Source organism: Saimiri boliviensis, chromosome 11 (assembly GCF_048565385.1).
Source record: "Saimiri boliviensis isolate mSaiBol1 chromosome 11, mSaiBol1.pri, whole genome shotgun sequence".
Lineage (NCBI taxonomy): Eukaryota > Metazoa > Chordata > Mammalia > Primates > Cebidae > Saimiri > Saimiri boliviensis.
Genome location: NC_133459.1, coordinates 51,577,706 through 51,602,843, shown reverse-complemented (window position 1 = coordinate 51,602,843; position 25,138 = coordinate 51,577,706). Strand labels below are relative to the sequence as shown.

Below are 25,138 nucleotides of genomic sequence, written 5' to 3'. Positions count from 1 at the left end.
ATTGTGGTGAATGTCCTTGTGCATCAGTGTTTGCCTGCCCTTCCGATTGTTTTCCAAATCTTGTTCCCTTTCTATAAACTGTCAGCTGGTTGGTTGACTTAATCCAGCAAGGGTTTCCCGAACCTCTTTCCTGGGCTGGGTCCTGTGTTGAGCCTGGGAACACAAAGGAAGTGGCTGAGGCATAGAGAGGAGGCTTCTGAATAGGGAGCTGTGAAAGCTTCAGCAAATCACTGTGTCTCTGCTAACATCTGTGAAATGAGCCAGATTGTGAAGGGCACTGACTGCTGGGCTAGCGAGTTTCTATTGTGATGGGGAATCATTGAGGTTATGAGAGAGAAAGAGAAAGAATGTTGCTCTACTTCGTAACTACCTGGAATGCCCTTTTTCTTTTGGTAAACTCCTACTCATCCTTCAGGACCCAAGTCAAATGTCCCCTTCTTTGTAAAGTTGTCTAACTCTTTCAGCCAATTAGTCACTCCGTCCCCAAGGCAGTATCATGTCAGGTTCATTTGCGTGTCTCCAGCAACCAGCACAGTGTTCAACATGGTGATGATGGTGACTGTAGCAGTCATGCTTCCATGGGGCTTATCACATGCCAGGAAGTGTTGTAAGCACTTTATATACATAATCTCATTTCATTCCATGCGGTAAATGCTATCACGATCCCATTTTACAGAGGAGAAAAAGGAAGCACAGAGACTTCAGGTCTCATATATTTCCTGAGTGGTTGGCCTTATCGATGCAGTGAGGTTTGAGGGGAGAGGAGGCTCCCTTGTTGGGCTCCCAGTACCTGAGGGATGAGGGGTTGAGACCCATGAATGCTCTGGGGGCAGAGAGGGAAGGGTACAGGGCTAAGGAGGGCCATTTCCTCATGCCTGGGCTTCACCAAATCAAGAAGGCGTGGGGCAGGCTAAGCTTCTTAAAAGAGAAGGTCCAAGTTTCCACCTGGTAGGCAGCAGGACTCGAGGGCCACAAGGTGGGTGGATGAGTGGATGGTTGGGAGGGGACAGATGGGTAGATAAAGGGTTACCTGGGTGGATGAAGGGCCAGGTTCGTGGCCCAGATGGGGTGATGAGGTATAGAAGGAAGAAGAGGAATGAGGGCAGGAGGCAGCACGGCTGGGTGGTGTGGTGGTGGAGGAAGGAGTTGCAGCTTGCTTTGGGTAAAATATTCATAGTAATTCCTGCCCTGCCTGACTCACACAGTTACTGTCAATCAAATAGTATAGGAGCAGATACAAATGTGCCTTCAAGATGCTGTTATTGTAATTGATATTAATAACAACGCTTGGCCTTGACTTCTCTCTGGGTGGGGTGTTGCCCACCAGTACCGCACCAAGACCACTCCGGTTGTCAAGTCCCCCAAGGTGGCACCAGAGGAGGCCCCTCCTCGGCGGATCCTCATCTATGGGGTCCAGGAGGAGAATGGCTCTCGTGTGCAGAACTTCGCCCTGGATCTGACCCCGCCGCCTGAGATCATTTACAAGTCGGAGCCGGGCACCAGCGATGGCATGAACGTGCTGGGCATTGTCTTCTTCTCCGCCACCATGGGTATGTGCTGCCCACCCACCCAGCAGTGCCCTGCAGCTGCTTCCTCCAATGATCTGAGTAAGCCGGAGTCACCCCATCTTCCAGATCCCCATTCCAGCACTGACAGCACCTCCCATCCTTAGCCGGACTGGATGCTCCTCCCTCAGAACTCCCCCTCAGCTCCACGGGGTGCTGGTTGACCCGCAAGGGCTCCACCGCGCCCCAGCCCCTCACAGCAGCCTGCTCCTCCCCCTCTTCCTGAGGTCTGGGAGAATGCCAAAGGGAGAGGTTTACCTCGAAGAACTGGAACTATTGGACACCCCTGTTTCTTTAAATCCTGTACCTCCCCGCCCTGCCCCAAGGGCTTCTCCCTGCACCTGCCCTTCAGACCTGTCTGGGCCATTTCTAGGGTCCACAGTTGGCATCCCTGCCCCACCCTTCCCTTTGCTGCCCTCCTCTGGGATGCCAGGGCCCCCCACCTATGCAAGTTCCTTGGCCCACACCTTGTGTTTTCAATTTTGTGTAATTTTTCTTAAAGAGGGGCCCCAAACTATACAAGCTTCAGACCCCACCAAGCCTGCGGACGTGCCCTGTCCGCTGCCCCCACTCCTCCACTGGGTTTTCTCGTCAAGAAAAAGACCTCACCGTCCTCCTCTTTTACGAAGAAACTGGGAGCTGACTTTCCTTCCAGCTCATCCTCGGCCCTGGCCTCCCCTCCGCGTCCTGCAGGGTCTGAGCCTGAGGTCCCCTCCAAGCCGCTCCTTTCCCTCTCCCCACGCCACAGCCCGGGTCAAGGCCATGCGATCCCTCACCTGGTTCCTGTGAAGGCTGCCTAGAAAGCTTCCAGGGCTGTCCCCACTGCTGTGTCCCGCCCAGAGGGTCACAAGGCTGACCGTGCTCTGTCCACTATCCCTGGAAAGGGGCTGAACCCCTAGTGCTGGCTGCAGAACCCTGTGAGACCGGCCGGGTGCCCGTCTCTGCACAGCCCCCCCAGCAGGGTGTGCCCATCTTCAGGGCACTCCCCACAAGGGCCAGGCCCTCAGGAGAGTCCTGCCAGACTAGGCCGAGTGCTCCAGGCTACCCTGCTCGCTTACTCTGTGAGCACTCGACTGTTGCAAGGGTATCAGTGCTTGCCCTCTGCCCAGTCTCAGGCAGCCCCACGAAGGCAGGCAGGCAGGCCTGTCTCCATCCACCCCAGAGCCCACCGCTGCCATGGCTAAAGCAGGCACTCAGCAGACTGGGTGGGGAGATGGGTGGACGACCAGGTGACAATGGGTAATGGAGCTCTTCTCATCTGGGCCAAAACGCCAGGCATGCAGAGGGACCAGAGCATAGTGACCCGGGTGTGTACAAGACGGTGTCTAAAAGTGCCTCTCAGCACATCTGACAAGCAGTCCCCAAACTCAGCCTCTCTCAGGGCTGGGAACATGGGAAAAGGGCATCTGTGGGCAGAGCAAAAGAACCCCAGACCCTTGAACTTGACTCACTGAGCGTTTGCTGAGCATGTGGAACTGTCCGTGCATCGTGGACATTTGTGTGAGTGTACTGAGGCGGTATGTGGCTTAGTCTGTGTACTCATGCCTGCATGTGCCCACGTCTGCCGATGCCCATGTCCGTGTACACCTGCGTCCCTGTGTCCCGCATCAGCATGCGCCTGTCCCGCCTGTGCCCGCGTCTGTGTGCACTGGCGTCTCTGTGTCTCTCATCAGTGTGCGCCTGTCCTGTCCATGCCTGTGTGCACTTGCATCTGTGGGTGCTCATGCCTGCGTGTGCCCACTCCTGCTTCTGTGTGTCTGTGCCTGTCAGTGCCCACATCTGCTGGTGCCTGTGCCCATCGGTGCAAATGCCAGTGTCTGCACACGCGTGTGAGTGAGCACACTTGCACAGCAGCTCCGTGCAGGGCTTTCTTTGGTCCCCTCAACCCAGCCTCCTTTCTCCACCCCATCCCTGGGATGTGGCTTGTGCTAAGGTCTTGCTGGCCTTGCTGTGAGGGAACCCCCCTCCCCCGCCAAGCCAGGGTTCCATGCACACTGGTTTCCAGCAGCCAGCTCTTGGATGGCCCGGGAAAATCCAAATGGACCTGAGGAGGGCAGGAAGCCCACTCACGGTGGAGCCTGGGGAGGGCGGAGCCAGCAGGGGAATCTGGGTCCACACCAGCCAGGCTGCAAGAGGACAGGTAGCCGGCCAGGGGTAGGCCCAGGGTCACCTCCACCTCCAGCCTCTCTTGTCCACCTCACCCCATCACCACAGGGTAGCTGCTCCATGGACTGTGTGGCTCAGGCTTCTCAAGACAGGGAAACAGCCCTTCTCTGGGGTCCCACAGGGAGGCCAGGGTTTGAATCCCACCCTGCCTCCCTGGCTGAGCCCCAGCGCCATGACAGTGGGCCTCATGAGAGCAGCTGCAGAGTGCTCTGCTCCACATGTCGGTCTCACCAGGAGGGAGGAAGGCCACTCAGGCCCTGTTTCAGGACAGGCCTGATGGAACTCACCGCACAGAACCAGCCCCACTCCGCCCTTTTCTGGTGCGTGCAAGCTGGGAAGGAAGGCCTAGAATGCCGGGGGGAGGTACCAGGATCGTCAGGAACGTTTTTAGTCCTCACTCGCATTGCTCACTGTGCATCTAACATGCGCCAGCTAAGGAGATGCAGCTCTTGCTCTTGCTGAGCTAAGCTTCTCATAGAAGAGATGGAAAAACCCCGGACAGCTCTGTTGTAATAGACCCTAAGAGATGAGATATTGAAGAGTAAGTGGGAGTTCACAAAGGGGAGTGGGGATGGCTTCCAAGGCCCGTGGAGAGCGGGCAGCCGGTGCCTGGGGCATTGTAAACGGCCTACACGAGGGCCCTGAGGCGGTGAAGAGCTGGACTCCTTCCAGAAACTTAAAGAAGGCCCATGGTGCCAGGGCCTAGTGAGACCGGCAGGAGCAGAGGGAGGGGCAGGCAGGGCCCACTCAAGCTGGCTGAGACCTGAACTGGGTAAGGCAGAGGGGGCGTGTCACGGCCTAAGTGCACGGCAAAGCCAGGGCTGTGCTTGGCAGGGAGTGTTTTATCCTGAGGAGGTGACATTGGCTGCTTCGTGGAGAAAGGTGAGAAGGAGGAAGATGGGAGAGCACCGTGGTGGAGGGAGGAGGAGAGAGGGAGGGGGGTGGGGAGGCAGGGAGGGTTGGAGCATCAGGGCGGCTGGGAAGACAACCGTGCCAAGACCCATGTGGGCCCAAGGGCCTGTCTCTGCTTTGCCACAGTGTGCCTGCACCCCAGCCTGGGGCGTCTGTGACATGCTCGTGTGTCCCTGATCTGCAGGCATCATGCTGGGCCGCATGGGTGACAGCGGGGCCCCCCTGGTCAGCTTCTGCCAGTGCCTCAATGAGTCAGTCATGAAGATCGTGGCCGTGGCAGTGTGGTAAGCCTCCTCACTTACCCCCCTCACCCTGGCCCACCCTGGGAGGGTGCAGGGAAGACGTGGCCCCACACTCTGCTCCCCTGGAGTGAGCGGAAAACTGCGCCCAGCCTCAGCCCTGGCCCAGGTCCCCAGAGCTACATGTGTTCCCATGGGTCCCCCAGCCCCAGCCAGATCTGGTTCCTGCCCTGGGCCTGCCCCTTCCAGCCTGGTGTAAGAGCTCAGCCCAGCTCTGCTGCAATCACATGGAGCCTCCTCAGCTCAGCTCTTGGAGAAAGGAAAGCTGGCGGTGAGAACCAGCTTCTGTTCCTTGGTCCAGAGTTCAGAGCTCAGGAGCTCAGTGAGGAACGCAGAGGAAGTTCTGCCCACGTTCACCCTGTAGGCTGTGGTGTGGCTGGGGCTGAAATGGAGGCCTCCTGAAGGCAGGGCAGGGGAAGGACGAGTGGCAGAGGTTGTCTGGGGCTGCGGTGATGGAGGTAACAGCATGAAGGATGCCATGTGCTGAGCCTGGGTCGGGCACCTTGGCACAGTCTCACTGTCCTCACAGGAGCCCCGGGAGGCTCAGGGAGGAGAAGTCTGCACAGTGACGCAGGGTGGGGCCAGGGTGGGCCCCCTGCCTGCCTGGTGTCTGAGCCTGGCTGCCCTGCCGCCCCCAGGTACTTCCCCTTCGGAATTGTATTCCTCATCGCCGGAAAGATCCTGGAGATGGACGACCCCAGGGCCGTCGGCAAGAAGCTGGGCTTCTACTCCATCACCGTGGTGTGCGGGCTGGTGCTCCACGGGCTCTTCATCCTGCCCCTGCTCTACTTCCTCATCACCAAGAAGAACCCCATCGTCTTCATCCGCGGCATCCTGCAGGCCCTGCTCATCGCACTGGCCACCTCCTCCAGGTAGCCCCGGGGACAGTGGGGAACCGGGAGGGGCTGAGCCCTGTTCATCCGTCCAGCCATCATTTGCCCTTCGCCACAGAACCACCAAAGTGCCAGTGCGGCCCACCCCACAAACTCGGGAACAGCTGGTACTAGGGTGGCAAGACTGATGTGGGGGACTTTCAGCCTCTGTTGAGGCCTCCCCCTCCCTGACAGCCCCGGTCCTCAAGCACACTGAGTCCACACGGGGCGGCTTCCACACGCCAGGGCAAACAGCGCTGTGAGTCTGTGGGAAGTCACAGCGACGCGCTGCAGCTGCCTTACGCCTCCACAGTGCTTGTCCCCGAGCCGCGCCCTGCGCTGCTCTAGAGGCTCTGCCTGTCCACTGCTGCTGAGACATCCTGGCTGGGTGTCCGATCACAACGGGGCAGTGTCGCTAGACCTCAGGGACTTGAGTCATGGCTCCGTCACTCACTTGCTGTGCCTGGTCACTGCTTTCGTCCTGCACAGACCAGGGAAGCCTCCAGCTCACAGGGCTGCTGCGGAGGCTGAGCTCCTCCCTGCCAGGCTGGGCCAGGTGAGCCGGCACTTGGCCTCGAGGATCCCAAACCACAGGCCAGTGCAGAGACCTCAGGAATTTAGAGTTGTGCAAACCACGTCGTTGTTAGAGGGGGCAGGAAGGAAGTGGCCACTTACGGAGCATCTGGCCCTGTGAAGGCAGGGTGGCTCTTCCCACAGCAAGTGTCTGAGCTCCACATTAAGGAAGTCGCAGCAACTCAAGCCACATCTTTCTGGCACCGAAGGCCTCACTTTTCCCTCCAGCCCTCACTTGGGCCTCAGACTCCCCATCTGTAGAATGCCCTGCATGCCTGTCATATGACACCCACACTTGGCAGGACTGAGGAGGAGCAGACCCCAGAAAAGCCCAGAAGCCATTGCCAGGAACATCCTCCTGAGGATAGGGGGTCAGAGGACAGGACCAAGCCCCAAACATGCCAGCTCCCATGCCACAGGCCAAGCCTGCCAGAGCCAGCAGCCCCCTAGTCATCTCCTGCCAGCAGGAACTGCGGCCTCAAGCCCAGCAGGTCTGGGGCTCCTGAGAGGCTCTGGCAAGTAGAACGGGCCTCCCAGGCAGAAGTCCAGGGGAGAGGAAGGCATGGGGCACACCAGCGTGCATTTCAGTCCCAGCACTGCCACTAGAAGCTCTCAGGACAAACATAGTAACAATAGGGTGGCAGTCACCATTGACTGAGTAGGTCAACGGGCCAGGTGCTGTCCAAGCACAGAGTTGTCTAATCCTCCTAGTACCTCTGTGATCCAAGTATTCTGGGGACAAAGATGCTAAGGCACAGGGTTCAGGGCCACTTGGCGGGAGGCTGGAATCTAAGCCCGGGCAGCCTGGCCCAGAGCCTGCTGCTCAGGCCTCCATATCCCTTGGCACAGTAGTGTGACAAGGGTCAGCTCTGTCCTCCAGGTGTCAGCTTCCTCATCTGTAAAAGGGACCCAAACACCTCCCTCATAGGAAGAACCAAGTGGGAGCACACAGTGCCCGCAGTCCTTCCCTCCTGCCAAGATAGCACCTCAGGGCAGCAGCACTCCTGGCGGGGTGGCTGCGTGGGTGGGGTGAGCTTCCCAGCAGGGGCGCCGGCCATCCCGGAGGAGGGTGCTGGGCAGACACCGGCCCCTCTGCCCGTAGCTCAGCCACACTGCCCATCACCTTCAAGTGCCTGCTGGAGAATAACCACATCGACCGGCGCATCGCACGCTTCGTGCTGCCCGTGGGTGCCACCATCAACATGGATGGCACTGCGCTCTACGAGGCCGTGGCCGCCATCTTCATCGCCCAGGTCAACAACTACGAGCTGGACTTTGGCCAGATCATCACCATCAGGTGCCCCCTGACACCGCACCTATGTGGATGGGGTGGGGGCTGGGGGCTTTGGGGATTCCTGGGCTCTCAAACCTGAGGGGCCACTGAGGCAAGCGAACCTGGGTTCAGGGCGCAGCGGGCAGAGGGCCAGGGCCGAGAGCTCAGAGCCTGGAGGACAGGTGGGGAGGGAGGGCATTGCTGGCGGGCACCAGGCAAGCAGAAGCCGGGGACAGGATTCGGAGAGGCCGCTGGTGTGGCAGGAGCTGAGGAAAGGGTGCTGGGGTCGGGCTGAGGCTATGGAGGCCTCCCAGGCCAGCCAAGCACACAGGCCTGATCCTGGAGGCCAGGCCCCAGAGGGAGGCGGGCAGAGCCGCATGGTGGACAGTTAGAGTCCCGGGCAGCTCACAGCAATAGAGCTTTCTGGAACCCATAGAGGCACAGCTCCAGACACAGTCGTTTGCACATTCCCCAGAAGCTCTCCTGAGACTGGGAATGGGGGTGCATGGGGCTGCAGGACTATGAGTAAGGACCTGACCCCAAGAGCTCCCTGGCGCAACATTCCTAACCACCCCTCCCCAAATGGCTGTCCCAGAGGCCCTGACATTCAGCCTCCTCCTTGGAGCCAGACTCTGACAAGGCACCCGCCCTCCTGCTGCTCCTCTCCCCCTCCCCACTCCCTGCAGTATCACAGCCACTGCGGCCAGCATCGGAGCAGCCGGCATCCCCCAGGCCGGGCTGGTCACCATGGTCATCGTGCTCACCTCCGTGGGACTCCCCACCGACGACATCACCCTCATCATTGCAGTTGACTGGGCTCTGTGAGTGGACTTTGTCCCCAGCTCTAGCCCTCTGGGAGGGGCTGGCTTCAAAGGCAGCAGGGATCAGGGGTGAGGGGCTGAGTCCCTTCCCCAGGGTAGAAGGCTGGGGTGGGCAAAGCCTCAAGGGGCAGGGGCCTAAGGCAGGAACTCAGCTCTCCAACCCTCCTGAGCAGCCGACAGGGGCCAAGACCACACATTATTCTCACCTTTGAGAGGCCGGAATTAACCCACTTGATGGAAAATGGAGTCTCACTGCTGTACTGACCCTCATCCTCCCTAGCGTCTGTAGGCACCGTGGCAGTGCCCTACTCATCAGCACAGGCCTGGCTGCATAATTTGCAGGGTCCAGTGTTCAAAAATGAAAATGTGGAACCCAGTCCAAAAGCTGTAAAGACCAGGCGTGATGACTCACGCCTGTAAATCACAGCACTTTGGGAGGCCGAGGCAGGAGGATTCTTCAAGCCCAGGAATATGAGACCAGCCTAAGCAACATAGCAAGATCCCCATCTCTACTAAAAGAAAAAAAAATTAGCTGGGAGTGGTGGCATGTGTCTGTAATCCCACATACTAGGGCAGCTCAGGCACAAGAATCGCTCGAACCCAGGAGATGGAGATTGCAGTGAGCCAAGATGGTGCCACTGCACTCCAGCCTGAGTGACAGAGCAAGACTCTAAACCTATAAAGAATTTCAACACAGAAACAGCAGAGCATTAAACCAAGCCTGACCCTTTTAACATAGGGACCTGTAGAACCCACAGCCACATGCCAAGAAGCTGCTTCAACGATGCCAAAGGGTGGGCTTGGGAGGAGCCAGGAAGCCACCTGGCCGCAGGCTCTGCACAACAGCTGGTCACCAGCCGTGCTTTGCTGCAGTGGGTTGAGCACTGCCCTCCTCCAACTCCCCTTCAAGTGCCCACCACTCACCGCCCCCCTTGGCTCACCAGGGACCGTTTCCGCACCATGATTAACGTGCTGGGTGACGCACTGGCAGCGGGGATCATGGCCCACATATGTCGGAAGGACTTTGCTCGAGACACAGGCACCGAGGTGAGAGCAGTGAGGTCCAGAGGCCACCAGGAGGGTGGAGCCAGGTGGGGTGGGCAGGACACCAGATCTTCCACCAACCAGCTGGGCAGCCTCCAGCCAATCCCTCCCTTCACGCCTCTGGGCCTCTGCCTCCTCGTCTGTTACAGGGTGACTAATTCCTCTAACATCTATTTATTGAGCACCCACTGTGGCTGGCGCTGATATAGACACAGGAGGAACAGGGGAACAAAATGTGAGAAGATTCCCTGCCCTCGTGGAACTTACACTCCAGTGTAGGGATGGCCTGTCCAGTTTAGCCACAGTGTGAACACTGGTAGGTCTGTGCAGGCTATGAGGGCTTTAGGCTCCTTCTGTGGGCAAATGGAGAAGGCTGTCCCCACATCATGGGGAAAAAGCTGACGTCAGGCAGGGGAGCCACTGATTCCCCAGCTGGACCCGACCCTGTGGATCGAGTCCCCTCCTCTACTAAGGCAGCTCCAATGGGAGGCAGGACAGCTTGGGAACAGGAGCCTAGGGAGGCCCTGCAGCCTGCCGAGGTCACACAGCATGTCTGCAGGAAAATCCATCTCGTGGTTCCTAGCCCTGAGCTCATTCTGCCGCACTGACCCTCAGTCCTCCCTAGTATCTAACCTCAGTCCTTCCTACTGCTGCCAAAGCCTGTTTCCCTTCACCAGAAACTGCTGCCCCGAGAGACCAAGCCAGTGAGCCTCCAAGAGATCGTGGCAGCCCAGCAGAACGGCTGCGTGAAGAGCGTGGCTGAGGCCTCGGAGCTCACCCTGGGCCCCACCTGCCCCCACCACGTCCCCGTTCAAGTGGAGCAGGACGAGGAGCCGGCCGCTGCGCGTCTGGACCACTGCACCATCCAGATCAGCGAGCTGGAGACCAACGTCTGAGCCTGCAGTGTGGCAGGGGTGGGCGAGGCCTCCAGGGACAGGGTCCTGAGCAGGAACTCAGCTCTCCAACCCTCCTGAGTGGCTGACAGGGGCCAGGACCACATATTTTTCTCACTCTTAAGAGGCTGGAATTAACCCCACTTGATGGAAAATGGAGTCTCAAAGAAGGGAAAGGCAGCATGGGGGAGCCGCAACCAGGGCACGATGGGCCCCACTGTGACAGTTTCCCCACGTGAGCCCGGTGAGGGTGGCAGGCAGGGGTTGTCCGGCCCCACTTTCTAGATGACAGGGTTGAGGCTCTGAGAACTGAAAACACTTGTCCAAGGTCTCACGTTAAGGTCAAGACACCAACTCAAGTCTTTCAAGCCCCACCTCTCCTCTTGGAGGACGGGGCAGCCTGCAGCTGTGTCCAGCCCCAGGCCCCACCCCATAACAGGTGGCCTCATCCACACCGCTCTTCCTTCGGGGAGCAGCCCAGGGCCCAGCCCCGCTGCCATCCCCAGGCCACAGTGCGTCCACCCTCCTGTCCTGCCACTTGCCTCTTGCAAAGCTCCTTGGATGCGGAGGCGGATGTCTTTACTAGAGCTGAAAGTCCCCCTCGACACATCCAGGTCAGCCTCCCACGGGATGCGTGGGCAAGCCAGGACTCCGGGAGCAAGGTGTAGCCGGGACGCACTGGCAGAGCTGCCAGTGGGGCCCTGGTGTCAGAACTCCCCAAAGGCCTGTGTGTCCAAGTGGAGCCGGGTTTTTTATTCCTTTCCGTGTTTGCAAATTCAGTGATAACTAAATAAAGGTTTTGTTTTTCACTTCCTGTGGCCTCCAACACTTTATGCTAGCCAGCAAATATGATAATAGCCACCGGGCTAATTAATACAGGCAGCCAGAGTGCAGACAGGCCTGTCTGGGCAGCCCGGATATGGACAGGTCTGTGCAGGTGGTGAGAATCTAACAAGCTTGACTGTGCAGCTGGAGTGTAGACAGGTCCATCCAGGCTGCCAGTGTGTGGACAGGCCTGTGTGGGCAGCCAGAGTGCAGAGGAGCCTGTCCCGGTGATCACAGTAAGAACAGGCCTGTCTGAGCTGTCACATGCAGAAGACAGTACAAGCAGCCTGCCCAGGAGCCTGTCTCAACAACCACAGTGCGGCTGGGCATCGTCCAGTGTGGACAGATCTCTCTGCCCTGGCCTAGACTCTGCTCTGCAGGCAGGGCCTTGAGATCGGTCCCCAAAGAAGCACAGATTTTCTTCCCAGTCTGGCTCCCCGTGGTGAATGCTTGGCTTTAGAGAGGGGCGTGCCCAGGGGCATTCCCAGAGGGTCTCCCTCTTTCTTCTACCCCAGGCTGCCTCCAGGAGGCCTGCAGGGCACACAGAAGGGTCCTGGCCACACAGCCTGTTCCAGATATGCCGTGGGGAGAAGACACAGCTCTGGGGTCGGGAGGGGCTTGCGCCATGGTGCCTATGAAGACACTAAGGCCCTGGGAAGGGACAGGCCTCTCCCGGGTCACTCAGCGTCAGGAGGGCACCTGCTTCCAGCACCCCACTCCCAAACTCCTTCCACCTTCCTCTCAGGGGTGGAGTCTGAGGCGTCTGGGAAGAGCGGGACCCCAGGACACCACCTTTCACTGTAGGGCTGGGGGCCCTCTGTGAGAGCATCTCCTTCGCTGAGGCCTCCTCACCTGGGAGAGGTCAGATGTCACACAATCGGTCATCCCACCTTCATGTGGACAGGCTTAGCAGTCCCTTCCTAGTGTCACATCTCTAAGACCCCTTGAGCAGTCGAGTCTGTCCCAACAGAAGGCAGGAGGCTGCTCTTTAGTGGACTTGATGGGAGCATACTCACACACCTCCAGCAGCAGGTCACTACTACCAGGGCACCTCAACCCACTGTGGGGCAGCTCTGCCCATCGAAAGTTCTTCTTAGCTCAGAGCTGGGTACCACCGCCCTGTGGCTTCCTCTCTCAGTCCCAGCTCTGCCCCACTGGGGTGGGGAGCACACAGGGCACATCTGTGAGCTCTTTCCTGGGAAGGTCTGCAGAGACCTGGCCCCCAAGCCGGCTATGTTCCAGCTCCCAGGCCTACCTCCAGTCCCTTGCTCTCCTCTAAGGCACGGGACCCACTGGTAATGCCCCTCAGTGCAAAGGTGAGCCGTGACCCTCCAGGGGAGCCCTTAACAGGCCCAAAGCCCAGGAGGTCCTTTGCTTGGACGCCCCACCTCTGGGAGTGCACAGTGGGCTCACAGGCCACGTGTGCGGGTTCAGGCCTCACCTACTACTCCCCAGTGGGCCATCTGCACACAGCTCCAGGCCGCCTCACCTGAGGCTCTGCCCTGTCTCCCGGGATCCCTGCCTGTGCAGCTACTCTGGAGGCCTGGAAAACTGGACTTTCCACTGATGCCTGCTGGTCTGGCCAGGGCACTGAGGGGCTTGTATCCTGCGCCCTCCACCCGCACCAGCCCAGCAGCTGGCAGGAAGCACGCACAGACATAGCCACAGGCTGCAGGGACAGGGATAATGCTTTTATATTAGTTTTTCTATAACAAGAAAAATCAGCTTTGAGATTTTTATCATTTTTTTCCTTAGAAAAGAATAAAAAACAAAGGCACCGGAACTTCCCCCACAGGCCTGAAGAACAAAGCTGTCTCCTGGGTGCAGCTGGGCCCTTCCCACGCCTTCCAGCTCAGCCCAACCCCATCACCTCCACCTCACTCCTGCCCCAAGGCCCCAGCAGCACCCACAGGGGGCCCCCCGTCCTGCCTTCATGGGGCTTGCCCATCGGAAAAGTGCCTGTGTCCTGCCAGGGCATGGCTGGGGGAGGGCTCTTCGCAGAGTGACTGCCCAGCACCGGCAGAAGCAGCATGGGCCGGGCCAGGCCAGCAGTCCTGAAGGTTGCTGTCCCCAAAGAGTGGGAAAGGAAAAAAAAAACAGCTTTTGTGAGTTCCAGAGGATGGCAGGCACCTGGCCACAGAGCATGGAGATATCCTTGTGTCTTCTCCAGGGAATGGACGGACAGGTGGACGGGGCAGACAGTGAGCTGCTATGGCTTGTTCTGGCTGGGACAAGAGCTGTCTGTGGCACAGGCTTTGGAGGGCTGTTTGCACATGATTGTGTGTGTGTGTGTGTGTGTGGTGTAGCACACGCATACACATCAGCAGCAGGAGGCAGCGGGTGCCTGTGTGTGCCAGGGCAGGGGTAGACCCTTCCCTGAATGATTGAGAGGGCATGGCAGCAGTAGTGGGTGTGGGGCAGAGACTAGTGGTTTGGAGGGCAATGTGTAACTGGCTGTGTGGCTAAGCTGGGCGTGTGAGGGTGTGATGTGCTGTCTGCACACGTCTGGCCGTGGGACATGCTGTGGGAGGGGTGGGAATATGAGATTGGGTCGGCCTGCATCGTGCGGGATGCCCCATGCTTGCAGCTGGGTGTATCCATGTGAGCACGGCAGAGTGGGGGGCTCTCGGGCACAGGCGTGCGCTGCAGCAAGGAGTCCAGCGGTCCATCGTCCTGCAGAACACGTAAGAGAGTCAGGGGCCAGCTCGGGGCAGGCCCACCAGCCACAAGCAGCTGCGGGAGGCTACTGAGGGGAGCCCTGCTGGAGGTGGCTCTGGAAAGGCCAGGCTACTATAAGTAGGGAGGGAGCCCAGAACCAGTGGGGTGCTTATGCCGGAAGGCCTTTGGGTCCCACCAGCCACTCCCTGGAGCCTATCCCAGAGCCCCACTCAATTGACCTGAGAAGGGGCAGATTCTCACCCAGAACTCTCATCCCAGGACTCACAGCCCCCCTCATGAGGGCTGTGGTATCCTCACAGGATGGCCAGTCCCTGTCGCTGGCCCCAACTCTATGTGAGGACCATGCCTGGGAGAAACGGCTCCACCTTCATCTTCCCTGGCCCTGGGAGCTGAGGAAGGTGACCCCTAAGCTCTTTCCTACATCAGTAACTCCCCCTCCTGGCCAGCCTCTTCCCACCAGCACCCAAGCCAGTTCCTCCGTTAAGCGGATGCGTATGTGGAAGATGCATCTTTCCAGAGCCCCCGACGCAGGGCTCCCCTCGAGAGGCCTTTGCTTCCTGTGCAGTCCAGAAAATGAGCCCTTCTTGAACTTCACACCCCAGTCCCACCTCTCCCTCTCTCATCTCTCGCAGCCAGACTGCTCTAAAGGCTCATCTACAGTGCCTGGATCCACCTCCTTTCCGGACGCTCTCCTCACCCCCAGCTTCCCCTGTGGCTACAAAGTCACAGACAACCTCCTGGTGGAAAAATCCAGTGTGCACTCTGCGATGCTCAGCTCCCTCGGCCCCTCAGCAGCACTGACATGGCCATGTCCCCGCTCCTAGAGAGGCCTGTGCATGCACGTATCGTGTGCATGTGTGTGCATGCAGGTGTGCAGGTGAGGGCTGTGTGTGTGCGTACGCATGACTGTTTTGTGTGCATGTACGTGGTCTAGGCCTGCAAATGTGTCATGGAGTACAAGAATGTATGTGTCTCTGTGTGCATGTGTGTGGTGTGTGTCCTGCCTTCCGTGGTTTGTGGATGTGTGTACATGTTCTAGACGTGTGTGCACATGAATGTGTGGGTTGGTGCATACATGTGTATTTGCATATGCACATGTGTGTGCCTGTGTTACATACTTGTGCAAATGCCCTCTGTCCACAACAGTGGGGTTGCCGCACTTGCTTTCCTAACTGCTCTGCTCAGTCTCCTCTCCCACTTTGCCTGCCCGCCTCACACACTCTCCTACAGCAGCCTCCCCAGCCCCTGTGGCTTCAGTGATTGCTTCGAGGCTGACAATGCCTGGATCAGTCTTTCCAGACCAGACCTCACTCCTGAGCCCAGACCCACATGCCCAGTGCCCCCCAGGCACTCCCATGACAGCACCCTGACTCTGAGTGAGAATCTTCTGGAAGTTGTGGGCCTCTTGTAGGCTTCAATCTTTCACCCAGGGACTGGTATGTCCTAAGAGCTCTTATAAATTTGCCAAATGGGCCGATGAAGCAGAGGACAGAGAGTGAAACGTGGCCAGAAAGACCCCACACCCGGGTCAGGAACAGGAAGTACAGTGAGCAGAGGTGAGGGCTGCCCACGCAGGCCATGTACCTAGGTCAGATCTGCGTCACCTTGTCACTATCTTGTTTCCTCTTCCTCTTCCTCCTCTTCCTCCTCCTCCTCTTCCTTCCTCAATCGGCCACGGTCCTTGGAAACATCACCAAACTCCAAGTTGCCTTCAATGTCTAAGACCTGCAGGTGTTTCAGCCTCCGGAAGGCGCTGTCCACCACAGAGCCCACGGCCAGCTTGTTAAACCTGTGCCAGAATCGAGGCGGAGTCAGTGCCAGGAGCCCAACCCCCAAGGAACCCTCCCTTAACCAGACTGCCCTCTCCAGAAGGTAACGGGGGAGGGAACAGCCCTCCCGCAAAGTGATGCAGCAGGCAGGAAAGGCCAGGGGCTGAGAGGTGGGGAGCATGATGGAAGGTACAGGCCAGTCAGGGTAGCCACAGCTTGGGGTGGGGCTGGCACTGGGCCAGTCTCTGCAAACTGAGGTGTCTCTTTCTGGGCACACTTTCACGCTATTTTGGAAGCCACATCTTTGGGCGCTGTCTCTATGCCATCCCTGGCATTAACCCCAAGGCCTGAGGCTCCCAGGCTGTGGTAGCCGGGAGTCACCACAGTGCCTGATGTGGAGTGGCACACAGGCAAGGCCAGAGCTGAGGTGGGCTAGAGCCACACTCAGGGGTGGGGAGGTAGAGGCTGTGGCTCTGATCTCAGACCCCTCACTTACTGCACTTCAGCTCCCCTGCAGATGCCTGAGGCACATGTCATGCCACCCTGATGTCATCAAGTCCCTAACCTTCTGGGCCACCAAGCTCCTGGGAGCACACACTGCTCTTCTTTGCTCTGTCTCCTTCTCTCTGATTTGGGGGCAGGGGCAGTGGGAAGTGCTGGGAAGAACCACCCTGGCTCTGCTGCATGGAAGCCCCTCATATCCTTGGGAGCTGATGTCCTGAATCCCTCCAAACCCCCATCCCTTAGCCCCAGAACCCAGGGAGGACCTGAGCATCTTCCTGAATGTGAGGCCCAGGCCCAGCCTGGATGGCCGCACACACAGCAGTCACCTGTGCTCTCGGGGCCTCAGCTCTCCCAGCTATAAACTGGGAAGATGTAGTCTGCCGTCCTTTCTGCCACAGTAACATTCACAACACCCATGTGCACTGGTTTTTAACGTTTCCAAAGCCCTTTTACAAACCCAGGAACCATATCAGGCCTGGGCAGACTTAACCCTTGAGAGCTGAGCCATGGTTACAGTCAGCAGTGGAGCCAAGCTGTTCCCATGTGCCTCAGCTGTCCTGCTGGAGCCGGGGCAGGCCCCCTGGGGACGTATACAGGGCTGAGAGTGGCCTCCTACCTGAGAAAGATCCCCTTGAGGTTGGGTGTGGAGTCGAAGGCATTGGCGGGCACCGAGTTAATCTTGTTGTTCTGCAGGTACAGGTACTCAAGTGACTCGGGGAGCCCCTGAGGGATCTCTGTGAGCTGATTCCCGGCGATGTCCAGCAGCTGCAGGGGCGACCAAGGGAGTCAGGGACTCCCACCTGTGCAAAGCACTTAACAGCTTACAAAACTCCCACCAAGCCCCCTGCCTATCTAAATCTAACGATAACCCTGTGTGGAGCAGGGGGAGTCTATCACTATGCCCACTTCCCACATGGGGAAACAGAGGCTCAGAGAGGTTAAGTGATCTCTCCAAGGTCACATAGCCTGTAAAAGGCTGTAACTGGGTGCACCTGACTCCCAACCCTTATTCTAATTGATGCATGTCCTACCCAGCTTCTTGTGCTTTCTCACATAAACTCACAGCCAAGATATTTGGGTGTCACTGTCCTACCTCCTGACACACTTGTCAGTCCCTTAAGATTCTGTCATTCCCAAAGACCTCAAATAGGCAGAATCCAGAGCTCTTCCAGACTCTGAATCTCACCCCACTGGCCCTGGATGGGGTCAGTGGGAGGTGCACTGGTAGGACTGCTCACTTATGGACCTCAGGGGCCACATGTGCAGAGGCCAGGAGCAAGAGGGTGAGACCCACAGCGACCCCAGCACAACAACCAGGCCCCAGGCCCTTCTGTCTCAGATCATCACATGCCTGGAGTCCAGGGGCAGGCAGTCAGGTAAGTGGGCTCTAACAGGGAGCCGCTGGAGCCTGGCAGCACCCCACCCTCCCTCCCAGGTGTTTCCTTTTTTTTTTAGATTTGAGACAGGGTCTTGCTCTGTCGTCCAGGCTTGAGTGCAATGGTGCGATCATAGCTCACGGTCGGTTCTGTCTTCCCTAGGCTCAAGTGATCCTCCCTCCTCAGCCTCCTGGGGTAGCTGGGAATACAGGTGTGTGCCACTGTACCAGGCTATTTTTTTTAAATTTGTTTTCTGTCGATATGGGGTCTCAGTATGTTGCCCAGGCAGGCCTTGAACTCCTGGGTTCAAGCAGTCCTCCTGCCTCAGCCTCCCTAAGTGCTGTGATTATAGGCATGAGCCAGCATACGGAGTGGATTTCTCTTTGCACCCACACTGGTTGAGTTGGAGGTTTTACTTATTACCAAAGTGAACCATGTGCCCAGACATCCCTGCCTAACTCTGACCATGTGACCACAGCAGCCACATCCACTGGCCAGCCCCAGAAAGCATGAGTAGATCCCCACTGCTAGCCCTCTGCAGACTGGTGAGGTGGGCCCACAGCTCAGGCTGTCCCCCTCTGTCCCCATCCCGAAGCCCAACCTTCTCCACATACCTACTCCTGTGCCTGCAAGGGAGTGAGCTTGACTCTCCCATGCACACCTGAATCTGGGGCCCCTACCTGCAGCCATGACCTTCCTTACCTCCACAGCCCTTCTCAAACCTGTATCTGCAGGTGGTGTGCTCAGCTTAGCTGGACCAGCTATACTCTATCCCTCACTCTTGTACCTGCAGGCGGGCTGGGCTGACCCTGGCACGCCAGCCACACTCTCTGTATGGCCCACCTCCTGCTTCACCCTAGCTGGCATCCCCAACAGATACCTGAGGGTGAATGAGCTCAGCCTGGCCATACCTGAGGAACCTCCCTCACCACCCAGCCCTCCTTCTCACCCATCAGACGGGTGAGCTCAGGGCAGCCATGCCAGTACCCACCTCCACGGACATGGCCCAGCCCCCTCCCTTCCCCTTACCTGCAGACCGGCGAGGTCCACCCAGGCGCGGGGGCCCAGGGCCCGGCTGCGCAGTCGGTTGCTGGTGAGGTACAGCTCACGCAGCTGGGCCATGCCCGCCAGCGCCCCTCGTGCCAGGGCGGCCAGCTCGTTGCGCTTGACCTTCAGTACATGCACATTGCGAGGCAGCCCAGGTGGCAGCGTGTGCAGCCGGTTGCCCGACAGGTCCAGTGAGCGCAGCAGGCGCAGCTTGCGGAAGGCGTCGCGGTGCACCTGCGGGCTGGTGATGCGGTTGTAGCTGAGGTTGAGCTCCTCCAGGAAGTAGGTGGTGGCGAAGTCTTCACGGCCAATGCCTGTGATCTGGTTGTGCAGGATCATGAGGGTGCGCACGCGGCGAGGCAGGCCGCTGGGCACGCGCTCCAGCGCGTTGTTGTACAGGTGCACTGTGTGCAGCCGCTTGAGGCCCTGGAAGGCCAGCGGGTGGATGCCCTGCGCCCGCAGCTGGTTGCTGTGCAGCAGCAGGTACTCCAGGCTGCGGATGGGGGTCAGCACATCCGCGTCCACACTCCGGATGGCGTTCTTCTCCAAGTGCAGCAGCACCAGGCTGCGTGGCAGCCCTGCCGGGACCCGAGACAGGTTGTTGCTGGACAGATCCAGGTACTCCAGGCTGGAGAGCTTCCTGGGGCAGGGAGGGAATCAGGATGGTTGGCAGGAGCTCACACTGTGCTTGTTTCCACAATTCCCAAGAGAAGTGGCTGGGGAATTGCCACTCAGTCCTCCCAGCTCTGCCACTCACTGACTGGGGGCCTCAGTCCTTGCTCCTTGGGTTGACTCAATGATATTCTGGTGTAGGAACGATCTGGCATTTTCTAACACACAGGCGTTTACTTGAAGACCACTGTTTAACCTTTTGATAGCCTTTTGTGGCTACCCTCGTCCCTTATAAAAATGAAAATGCATTTGCCTTCAACAAGAATGTCTGAGTCTCTATTTCATACCAAGAAGCTAGCCTCGGCCAGTGCTTCTTACAGGTAAGGAATCTTGGCAGGCCTTATGTATACACAGCACTTGTTCCCAGGGACAGAAATGTCAACAGAGGCACAAGGCTTAGAGTTCCTTCTCCAGGAAAGGTGGGCAGGGATTCGTGTGAGGGGCTGGGCTGGGTGGCTGGCCCTGAAGGAGCTTCCCGGGTCCCGCGGTCACACCAAGGACGTGGCGAGACGAGGACTCACCAGAAGGTCTCGTTGTCCAGGCCCTCGTCGGTCAGGTAGTTGTTCTGCAGGTACAGCTCGCGCAGGCTGCTCAGCTCACTGAAGGCCCCCGGGGGGATCTTCTCCAGCTTGTTGTTCTGGGGGACGGAGGGGAAGGGAGGCAAGCGTGAGGGAGGGCCGCGGGCAGGGGCAGGGCCTCTGGATGAGGTGTGGAGAGGAGTGTGGGAAGCCACCAGGAAGGGGCTCAGACCTGAAGCATCCCAGGCGTGGTGCCGCCCACACCACACACAACCCACTGGCCAGGTGCCCGGGTTTCTGCCCACTTCTCCGCAGCGGGCCCCTTGCTCTCAGCCCCATGGTCCCACCTGGGCAGCACCTGTGCCCATGCGGGCCTGGGCTCTTTCCCCGCAGGCCCCCGCTCCAGTGCCCTGGCCATGGGGTCTGCTGTGCCCCTCCTCACCGCTCCCCTGCCCACCTTGAGGTGCAGCTTGTACAGGGCAGGCGGCAGGTGCTTGGGCACGTGGCGCAGGAAGTTGCTGGACAGGATGAGGACCTCGACGCTGCCGGAGCCGTTGAACATGTTGTCCGGCAGCCCGGCGTCCGCCAGCTTGTTGTTGTGCAGGTACACAGACCTGCGGGCCGAGGCACAGGGCCTGACGCCAGCTGGCCCCCCGGCCCTGTGCCAGCTCACCTGGTGAGCCTCCAAACCCTTTCCCAGGCTGAGCCTGGGGCCCAGGGTGCTCTCGTTCCGCCCAAGCCCGAGGGTACAGGGTTAGAAGCACCTCAGATGTTGCCTACACAGCCGACAGAACTAAGGACCAGAAGGGGCTGTGCCCTACCCCGGGTGGCCATGTCAGTTAGGTGGAGAAGCAGGATTTCCCGGCCCCCCGCCGAGCCTCCTCCACACCTCTCAAAGTCTCAGGCGAGCCCTGACCGGTTCAGCCCTGGAGTCCTTGCCTGCCTCGAGGTTCCTCCATCCCTGGCTGAGTTCCTAGGACTTCCTAAAAACGGGGCCCCTCTCTGCCTGCCTCTTTGGCTCTGGTGCCAGCACAGGGTGTGCCTGAGAGGAGGTGCCCCTCATCCATTCAGCAAACAGGTAGTGAATATATTATGTAATATATGAAATATAGATATATACATATACTAGGTGTATAAATAAACACATATACGAGGTGCCGGGGCTGTTCTAGACTGAAGGCACAACGGTGGACATGGCCCTGCCCTCAGGGAGCTAACATACTAGAAGGAGGGAAGACAAGGAACAGGGGTCGTCTGTGACAGCTCAGTCTTGCTGTGAGGCCTCTCTGGTGCCTCCATCTGTGGGATGGGGCCATGCACAGTGGCCCTGGGTCCTCAGGCAGATGGAGAGAGTCGGTGAGATGGCAGACACAGGGTCAGAAGGGTGCTGGGGTTGTCCAGCCCCCGGTCTGTCCCGGAGATGGCTCCCCTGCAGCCCCCCGCCCCACCCACGCCGCCCTGCCCTCTCACACATCTGTGCTGGGGGCACTGGCTCCTCCCAACAGAGCTCAGCCAAGGGCAGTTCTGCTGTTGAAAGATGCTCCCCTCCCCCAGGGCTGGGAGAGCGGGGACACCCTCACTGGCTCCCCACAATTCCTGTAGACAACACGCTGTTCTCGCCTCCCGGCCGGAGTCATCCTCCTCCGTTAGGGCCCCTCGGTGTCCCTCCGCCACAGCCCTGAGCACCGGGCCTCCTCCGGGCCTGCCTCTGCCTCACACAGGACGGCAGCCGCCACCACAGCCCCTCCCCTTGCCCAAGCCCGAGCCCAGACCACCCCCGACCTCTGACCTCAAGTTTGGCTTCTGGCCAAAGGTGAGCCCATAGATCTTGGTGAGATAGTTGGCAGCAAAGTCCACACTGATCAGGGCGTTTGGCAGGAAGCGGGGTGCCAAGGTCAGCTGGGAAGGGAAGAGTTGGGCCGAAAGAGCAATGGAGGGGCAGAGGCCAGCTCGGGGTCCCGTTGCCTGCTGCCCACCTGGGCCCCCTCAGTGTGTCTCCTCCCAGTAACCAGGGCATCTTTCTCAAATTGAAACCTGTCCCACCCCCCTGCAAAAACAGAACCAAAACCTCTCTGGCTCTCCTCAGCACTCAGCTTGGCATTCAAGGCCCTCAGGACTTGTCCCCTGCCCCACCCGTCCTCCTGGGTTCATCTGGGGTGGATAAGGGGTAGAAGTGGGTGTAACTTTGACACCTGATCTTAGCCAAAAGGCCGAGAAGAGAATGTGACTTTAAAGTTGCGCTGGCTGATCCGAGAATGCGGGGACAAGTGAGGAGGCAGGCAGCCAGGTGAGGGATGGGGGCCAGCGTGGCGGGAGCTGGGGACCTCAGCGGGACTGGACATGGTGAGGAAGCTCAGGGCCCAGCGGCACCATTTGTGGCTTGGATCAATGGGGTTATAGGTGGCTGGAGATGCCCCTTATAGAGCTGGGAAGACAAAGGAGGATTGGATCTGGGTCTGGGGGCTGTGGGCAGGAGCTGTAGCTTCCTTCCAGTGGACATCTAGGGGAAATGTCAAGCAGGCAGCAGACCTTTGAGTCTCAAGCCCAAGGAGTAGAGAGGGTTGGAGACAGCCACTGGCCATGGCCATGATGCAGATGGGAGACAGAGTCTGGGAGGGCACAGGTCACCTCCAGAGAGTTCAGAGAGGAGGGGCTGGGACAGAGCTCTGCAGCACACCAAATATTTTGAGCTTGAGTACATTTGTGACTTCACTCATGGCATCCCTTCTACTGCCCACCCTGGGGCCCCTGCCTAGAATCCTATTACCCTTCATGGCCCTGCTCAAATGCTCTCTCCTCCAGGAAGCCCTCCAGTTATGCCTTCCCCAGTGGGGATAAGCTCTTCCTCCTCTACAGTCCTGTGAGCTTTGGCTTCTGTCTTCATTACCTGACACATTCTGATGCCCTGAGTTACAGGCATGGGGTCCATGTCCCATCCACCCCAGACCTAGGGCCATGTCTAAGCAGCAACAGGGACCCAGCAGCCAGTCCAGAAAGGCCCTGGTGAAAGTTGATGGAACTCAGGGAAGACAATGCCCGGAGGACAGGGCAGCATACCCCCCACCCTGCCTCGAGCCCCTCACCTTGTTATTGGCCAAGTACAGGTAATTGAGGTTGGTCAGATGCTCAAACGCCTTCTCTGGGAGCCCTTCAAAGGACAGGCAGCGGTCAGAGCCCTGGATGAAGGAGACGCTACAGGGAAGCACAGCAAGCCCCCACCCTCCTCTCCCACCCACCTGCCGGGACTGGGGAGGCAGAGGCAGCTCAGATCCCCACCCAAGTAGTCGGGGTGGGGGGCCTGCCCAGCCCTGTTCTTTCTCCTTGCTCACACGAGCCCAAGTTCAGAGGAACAGGCAGTTATTGTCTACTGAGGGACTCACTCCCTGCTCTGAGTGGGGATGACCCCTGGAGAGGTCAGGCCAGCGGCAGAGCACCCAGGCTGACCCTTTTCTGGCAGGAAGAAGCGCTCCCCTCGGGGAGAGCCCCAGAAGATCAGAGCCCCGTTCACAGGCAGGTGGGCCCCGCCAGGAATGACTCCACGCAGGGTGGGGCCGCGGCTCTGGGCCTCCTCACCACCTGGCTCACCCCTGCCCCATCTGGCAGATGTGTCAGGACTCAGCTGCTACTGGGAGCCTGGCCAGGCTGGCCCTTCTCCAGCCCTAAGGCTGGCCTCTGACCCTCGTTTCCGGGCTCCAAGACCCCCAGATGCGGGACCTCACCCAAGTCTCTAACAAGAGGGAACAGTTATATAAACTGGCACGTCTCTCCATGGAACGGCCTGCTGCCGCCGTGTGAGAGGATGGTCAATGAGAGGCTTTAGCAACGCGAGAGAGGCGGCTGAGCTGACTGCTAAGGAAACAAAGCAGGCTGTGATTTCTGTAGCATGCGTCCAGCCAAGAGTTTAATACACAAAGAAAAAAAGACCACTGGATTGTGATGATGGTGGCACCACTTACTAAAACTCATCCAATTTTACCTTTAAATTGGGTAAATCTCACGGTATATCAGTGATACCGCAGGAAAGCTGCTTTTTTAAAAATGGAAACAAATATACCCCAATGTCAATAGTAGTTAATTCCAAGTGGCAGAAGTATGAGAGATTTTCTCTTTCCATTTTATTTTCCAAAGTTTCTATCCTAATCAGATGTTATTTTCATCATCAGGAAAAAAAAACCAAAACACCTTTTTTAAAATGTGGGTCTACAGCTCTTGGGTTCTAAAGGCGCTTGGAACCGAAGATCCTATGACCAGGTGCTGGAAGCTCAGCTTCTCCGAAGCCTCTCCCTGCGCATCTCCCAGGTCTTAGAAACACCCGCCTTGGGCGCACAGGTGGGATCAGAAGCCGGCTGGCGAGTGAGAGGTTTTCTCTCTCTAGGGAGATTCTTCAAGCAATCACTATGTCAACAGACACAGAGGGTTCCCTTCTTTCACTTTCACATGGTGAAGATCAGCGATCCAAACTTATTTAGAAGGCTGAAGAATATTTATAAAGTTAAAAAAAAAAAAAAAAAAAAAAAAAAAGGCTGAGGAAGCACCGTTTGTCCCCATTGGAATGGCAGGCTTTGCAGCCTTGCTGCATATGATCACACAAGTTGAAGAGCAGGGGAAATACGAAAATGTCCCTTCATTTGATCCACATGCGTGTGGCAGCCCAAGGCTTGGCTGTAGGAGCAATGACTGTTGGGATGGGCTATTCCCTATATCGGGAATTCTGGGCAAAACCTAAGCCTTAGAAGGAGAGATGTTGTCTTGATCTTGTTGGAGGAGCTTGCTTTAGTTAGATAACTTTTTTTTTTTTTCTTTTTTTTTTGAGACAGAGCCTTGCTTTGTCACCCAGGCTAGAGGGCAATGGAGCATCTCAGCTCACCACAACCTCCGCCTCCAGGTTCAAGCAATTCTCCTGCCTCAGCCTCCCAACTAGCTGGGATCACAGGCGCCCACCATCACATCCAGATAATTTTTTGTATTTTTAGTAGAAACAGGGTTTCACCATGTTGGCCAAGCTGGTCTCGAACTCTTGACCTCAGGTGATCCACCTGCTTTGGCCTCCCAAAGTGTTGGGATTACAGCCATAAGCCACCACACCTGGCCTAGTTAGACATCTTGAAACATGTCACCTGAATGCACTTGATGGTGCCGAAATGTCCACCTTCTTAAACTGTTAAGGTAAAGTTAATTCAAAAGAAGACAGCAGGCCAATCCTGAAGTACTCCCAGTTTGCTGCAGAATCTCACGTTTTTGGATGTTATATAAGGTCCTATTTGCCCCAGTTAATTTAACTTTTTTCTACCTGTCTTGTAGACTTGCTGGCTCTTTTAGAGCTCTGTCCA

General features: G+C 57.9%; 2 protein-coding genes across 6 annotated transcripts in view; one reads left to right on the top strand and one right to left on the bottom strand.

Moving 5' to 3' along the window:
- SLC1A7 (solute carrier family 1 member 7) overlaps nucleotides 1–11,061 on the top strand; it is a 48,906-nt gene extending 37,845 nt beyond the window's left edge. Inside the window, 10 exon segments of the mRNA XM_010348872.3 lie at nucleotides 1,328–1,550; nucleotides 4,828–4,927; nucleotides 5,581–5,814; nucleotides 7,316–7,332; nucleotides 7,335–7,376; nucleotides 7,379–7,411; nucleotides 7,414–7,684; nucleotides 8,347–8,481; nucleotides 9,426–9,528; nucleotides 10,203–11,061. Coding sequence (XP_010347174.1) covers nucleotides 1,328–1,550; nucleotides 4,828–4,927; nucleotides 5,581–5,814; nucleotides 7,316–7,332; nucleotides 7,335–7,376; nucleotides 7,379–7,411; nucleotides 7,414–7,684; nucleotides 8,347–8,481; nucleotides 9,426–9,528; nucleotides 10,203–10,421 — 1,377 coding nt within the window. The 3' untranslated portion in view covers nucleotides 10,422–11,061.
- Nucleotides 11,062–12,913: 1,852 nt separating this feature from the next.
- Nucleotides 12,914–25,138, bottom strand: part of PODN (podocan) — a 29,212-nt gene continuing 16,987 nt past the window's right edge. For 3 of the 5 annotated variants that reach the window (XM_010348892.3, XM_010348897.3, XM_003921548.4), the window contains exons 4-11: nucleotides 22,892–22,956; nucleotides 21,598–21,707; nucleotides 20,266–20,422; nucleotides 19,812–19,927; nucleotides 18,601–19,258; nucleotides 16,812–16,960; nucleotides 15,507–15,711; nucleotides 12,914–13,916 (exon numbers count right to left, since the gene is read on the bottom strand). In XM_010348892.3, coding sequence (XP_010347194.2) covers nucleotides 15,534–15,711; nucleotides 16,812–16,960; nucleotides 18,601–19,258; nucleotides 19,812–19,927; nucleotides 20,266–20,422; nucleotides 21,598–21,707; nucleotides 22,892–22,956 — 1,433 coding nt within the window. In that variant the 3' untranslated portion in view covers nucleotides 12,914–13,916; nucleotides 15,507–15,533. Of the gene's footprint in view, nucleotides 13,917–15,506; nucleotides 15,712–16,811; nucleotides 16,996–18,600; nucleotides 19,259–19,811; nucleotides 19,928–20,265; nucleotides 20,423–21,597; nucleotides 21,708–22,891; nucleotides 22,957–25,138 lie in introns of those variants that run through there. The other 2 variants (XM_010348887.3, XM_074380841.1) reach the window with 2 other exon arrangements.